At 15.4% G+C, this 5,279-nt stretch overlaps 1 protein-coding gene across 1 annotated transcript, besides 10 other annotated features; it reads left to right on the forward strand. All coding sequences in view use genetic code 6, as the record gives it.

Annotated features, from left to right (window-relative positions):
- The first annotated feature begins 373 nt into the window (after positions 1-373).
- Positions 374-465: a microsatellite.
- A 753-nt stretch (positions 466-1,218) lies between these two features.
- Positions 1,219-1,432: a microsatellite.
- Positions 1,219-1,435: a microsatellite.
- Positions 1,436-1,688: 253 nt separating this feature from the next.
- Positions 1,689-1,718: a microsatellite.
- Positions 1,719-2,374: 656 nt separating this feature from the next.
- Positions 2,375-2,414: a microsatellite.
- A 457-nt stretch (positions 2,415-2,871) lies between these two features.
- Positions 2,872-2,932: a microsatellite.
- Positions 2,924-2,961: a microsatellite.
- Positions 2,962-3,044: 83 nt separating this feature from the next.
- Positions 3,045-3,074: a microsatellite.
- A 376-nt stretch (positions 3,075-3,450) lies between these two features.
- Positions 3,451-4,326, forward strand: IMG5_176510 (platelet-activating factor isoform subunit 1, putative; the record flags this gene model as incomplete). Its single annotated transcript, XM_004027691.1, has 1 exon — positions 3,451-4,326. One exon carries the CDS (start codon positions 3,451-3,453, stop codon positions 4,324-4,326), a length of 876 nt encoding a protein of 291 aa, XP_004027740.1.
- Positions 4,327-4,351: 25 nt separating this feature from the next.
- Positions 4,352-4,405: a microsatellite.
- A 515-nt stretch (positions 4,406-4,920) lies between these two features.
- Positions 4,921-5,015: a microsatellite.
- The last annotated feature ends 264 nt before the right edge of the window (positions 5,016-5,279 follow it).

Raw genomic sequence — 5,279 nt, forward strand, 5'->3', positions numbered from 1 at the left:
AGCTTTAAACTTTATTTAGAAAATGATTTTTTTAAAAAAACTTTAATAAATTACGGATATTAAAAAATTATTAAATAAAAAAACGTTTTTAATAAATTTTCTTTTATTTATGATGAAAATTCTCTATTACTTCTTGAAATGCAAAAAAACTTAAATTTATGTTTTTTAAAAAAAAATAAAGAAGAAAATAAAATTTAAATTGAAAAATATACTAATTAACATCATTAAAATTGCTATTATATACCTTCTTGCTAAATTTATTAGTTTTATAAAATTTTCAAATAAAATAATCAAGTTTTTGAGCTTTGTTATTGTATTATTTAGTGTTATAAAGATTTGAATATAGTTATTAATTAATTTAGTAAAGAATTATTATAGATATATATATATATATAAATTTAAAATTAATTTATATATATATATATATATATATATATATATATATATATATATATATATATATATTTACTTATTTATTTTTATATATATTCATATTTTTTAAAATAATAAAAAAAATTAGGAAATGCATTATTTAATAACGAAAATTGTTTATTTTAAGAAAACTAAGAATTAATTCAAAAAAATATAATTGAAAAATACATTAGTTTAAATAAAGATTATAAAAAATATATAATAAAGTCCTTAGGATATATTATTTTTTAATTAATAAAAAATGAAATTGAAATCAATTAACAAGAACTTACTTTGGGATTTTCAAATGAATTAAAAAGAATTGATAATGATAATTTAAAAGTAATTTTCTTTTTTATATTTAATTAGATTTTAAATAGATATATGAAGATTTTATTTCTTTAAGGTCATATATTTAAACTTTAAACATTCAAAAAATAAATAAGTTTTCTTATAAGAAATTTAAAGCAGAAGAGAAATAGGTTAACTCATAAACCAAACTACAAAATCAATTATTTTTAGCAGAATAATAAAAGGATTATTAAAATATTTCATAAATTAATTATAATTTAGCTTTTTCAACAACAAAAAATTTCCCAAAATAATTATATCAAAAATTAGAATATATAGACATTGCAATAAAAAATATATAAAAATTAAATTAAAAAAATATAGATAAAAGATAATTTATTTTATTAATTTCTTGTAAAAAAACTTTAACTTTATAATCTCTGATCTTAAATAGATTAATTTTATTTTGCAAAAATAAAGAAAATCAAATAAAAAATTATAAATGTTAAAAAAATAATATATATAAATATATATATATATATATATATATATATATATTATATTTATATATTTATACATATATTTATATACATATAAATACAAATAATTAAATATATATACATAAATATACTTATATTTACATATATATACATAAATAAACAGATATATACATATATATATCTATATATATGTATATATACATATATATACATATATATACATCTATATATATCTTTATTTTTATATATTTTTAGAAATATTAAAACAATTAAAATGTTAAATTTATAAAACAATAATTCATGATTTAATCTAAGGTTTGGAATAAAATATAATGCCTTAGTTTAAAAAGTGTTTTTTTAATTTAGAATATGGTGTATATACTATCGAAAATTTAGATAAAGAAATAGTTCAAAAATTGGAATTTTTTGATTTCAGAATTATGATTTAAGAAATAAAATTTTTATAAAAATAAAAAATAGGAAAAAATTTTTAATTTTTATATTTTTAACTTTTTAAGTAATAATTTTATTTAGAAAATGAATAAATTTACAAAGAAAGCATTTTTTGGCCTTAAAATATTTAAAATAAAGTAATTTTTTTTTTCTTTTACCAAAAAACATTAAATATATATAAATAATAAACAAAGCTAAGATAAATATATTAATTTTTGGATGATAAATAAAGATTTTTTAATATTGAATTAATAATTTAATATGCCCTTGATTATGAAGAGATAAATTATTTAAATTAAAACTAATTTTTTATTTAAATTAATGACATTTTAATTAATTTTTAAAATTTTTTTTAAGAAAATTAAGATTCTTTCTTTTGGATTTGGAATTTTTTAATTTTCGAATTAAAGTTTGAAGTTAGAGATTTAATTTTTAAATTTTAAAATATAATGGGCAATATTTTTGACAGTGATAATATTAATTAAAATGTTAAAATTTTCAGAATATAAAATATGATAGTATTAATGTAATTCCTTAATTTATAATTAACAAATGAAGTTTAAATAGAAGAAAATGCAAATTTATATTAATAAAATTATAGACTATATTAAATTTTAAACTCAATTTAAGTTTATTTTTATTATTCTTTTTTATAAAACATGTAATTTTTATTATTTTTTAAAAGGTTTTTATTGAATAAAATATAGATTTAAGTTACCAAAATTTTAATATTTTTTAAGAAAATTTTAATTTATTTTATAAATCTTTGATTAATAAGATTCAAATTATTAAAATAAATCAAAAGTTTTAAGTTTTTAATAGTACTTTAAACGATACTTAAGAAAAATAAATTTAATAATTAAAAGACATTCCTAATTTAAAATAAGAATAATAAGAAGATACATAATAAATAGAATTGTTTTAAAATATCAACTTCCATAATGAGTATAATAAAAAAAAGAATCAAATGAATAATCAATAAAAAGAATTAATAACTACATATGATTTCTAGAATAATAATTTATAAAATTATTCTATCGAATAAAATTTTGATTCTTAAAATAAATAATCTAATGGTTATGATTGTGAATAATGTGATTAAGATTTTTAATAATTATTTGAATAAAATAGTTAAAATGATAAAGTTATGTAGAATATATCTAATATAAACTAAAGTTATAATTCTTAAAATTAATAATCATTATTTTGATATTATAATTATATATAAAAAATAATATAAAAAAATTATTAAATAAATATTTAAATAAATATATATATATATATATATATATATATATATATATATTTAATTTAACATATTAAATATAGAGTCTTTTAAACAAAAATTAATAAAATTAAAATTTAAAGAAAAATAATATAAAAAAATTGATATAATATAATATAATATAATTTAATATATAAAATGGTTCTAACATAAAAACAGAAAGAAGAATTAAACTTAGCAATATTAGAATATTTATAAAAGTAAAATTACACAATTACATAAAAATAATTCGAAGAAGAAGCAAATATATCTCAAAAGCAACATCAAAAATAAGATGAATCTTAATAAATAAATACAAAAGACATATTAGAAAAAAAATGGTTAAGTATAATCCGATTATAGAAAAAAGTCATGGAATTAGAATAAGATAATTAACGATTATTAGAAGAAAACACAAATCTGAGGCATAGACAATAAAAAGGCAACCCAAATTAAAAAAATACCTAAAATATATAATAATAATAATAAATTGAAGAAAACTATATACCTAAAGAAATTCCTAAACATATAATGTAAGGACATCGATCTTCAGTTACCAATATAGCATTTCACCCTACATATAGTATAATAGCCTCTTCTTCAGAAGACGGTTCTATTAGGATATGCGATTTTGAAAGTGGTTAATTCGAAAGGGCTTTAAAAGGACATATGGGGACTGTAAATTCCGTTTCTATTGATTCTTCTGGTAAGTATTTAGCCTCATGTTCATCAGATTTGACTATAAGGGTTTGGGATCTTAATTAGTATTAATGCATTAGGACTCTATATGGACATGAACATAATGTTTCTGATGTAAAATTCTTACCTAATAGTGATTTCCTGTTGAGTGCTTCTAGAGATAAGACTATTAAAATGTGGGAAATATCATCTGGGTACTGCAAAAAGACATTTGAGGGTCATGAAGAGTGGGTAAAATGCTTAAAAATAAACGATTAGGGGAATTAATTTGTTTCCGGAGGATCAGATTAGTGCGTTATGGTATGGAATATGGAAAATAATAATCCTATATTAATTTTAAGAGGGCATGAGCATGTCGTAGAATGCGTAAATTATGTTTTTTTGCAATTTTAGTGTATAATTTCTGGTTCAAGAGATAAAAGTATTAAAATATGGAATGGAAATAATGGATAATTAATAAAAAATTTATTAGGACATGATAATTGGGTTAGAAATATTAGTGTACATAGTAATAATAAATATATTTATTCGTGTTCAGATGATAAAACTATTAGAGTTTGGGATTTAGAATAGTTTAGGTAAATTAGAAAAATTAATGAAGCTCATTCACATTTTGTTAGTAGTGTGATTTTTAATCCACTTTATTTTGTTTTGGCTAGTGCATCAGTAGATTTAAGTGTTAAAATTTGGGAACTTAAAGATTTTTGATTTATTATTAGTTTTTTTTTTAAAAATATATATATCATAATATATATATATATATATATATATATATATTATATTATATTATTTAATTTTTAATTAAATTAAAATAAAATAAAAATTTATTATATATATTTTTTTTTATATATAATAATATTATCTTAGTTTTATATTAAAATCATTTTATTTAATGATTTAATATATACTTATAATTAGGTATTCTTTTTTATTTTTATAATAGAATATTAGCTTTTATTTTATTAATTTTTTTTTTATATAAATAAACTTAATAATCAAGATTATATTAAGGGAAATAATTTTTCCAATTATTAAATTTATCAAAATTTAAAAATAAAAATAAAAATACATTATCTTTCTCAATTTTTTATTATAAAATTACGTCATCATTTTTTTGTTATTAAGATATATTTTTATCATTATTTAAAAATTAAATTTTTGGTGACTTATTATATTTCTTATTTTAAAAAATAGATGAAACCTTATTTTTATTAAAAATATTTGAAGAAATTATATTTTTTTCGTCTTAAATATTTTATTAACTTTATATATTAATAAGTTGTCTATTAATTATAGAATTTATATTATAATTATTATTATTATTATTATTATTATTATTATTATTATTATTATTATTATTATTATTATTATTAATATTATTATTCTTAATTTATTATAATTTGTTTTATATATCATTCATTTAATTTTATATTCCTTACAACAGAGATTATTATAAATTACTATTTTATTATTATTTATTTATTAGTTCTATAGAATAAGTTAAATTTTCTGTATAGAAACTTTTATTTTCCTCATCTTCTTCATCTTCAGATTCTTCTAAAATTTCTTCAATAACCTAATCATCTAAACAATTATAAGTTTACAAAAAATTTACTTTCTCTTTATTATTCATTTTTACATCATATTACCCATTTTAAAAT

Source organism: Ichthyophthirius multifiliis (genome assembly GCF_000220395.1).
Source record: "Ichthyophthirius multifiliis unplaced genomic scaffold scaff_1120509251289, whole genome shotgun sequence".
Classification (NCBI taxonomy): domain Eukaryota; phylum Ciliophora; class Oligohymenophorea; order Hymenostomatida; genus Ichthyophthirius; species Ichthyophthirius multifiliis.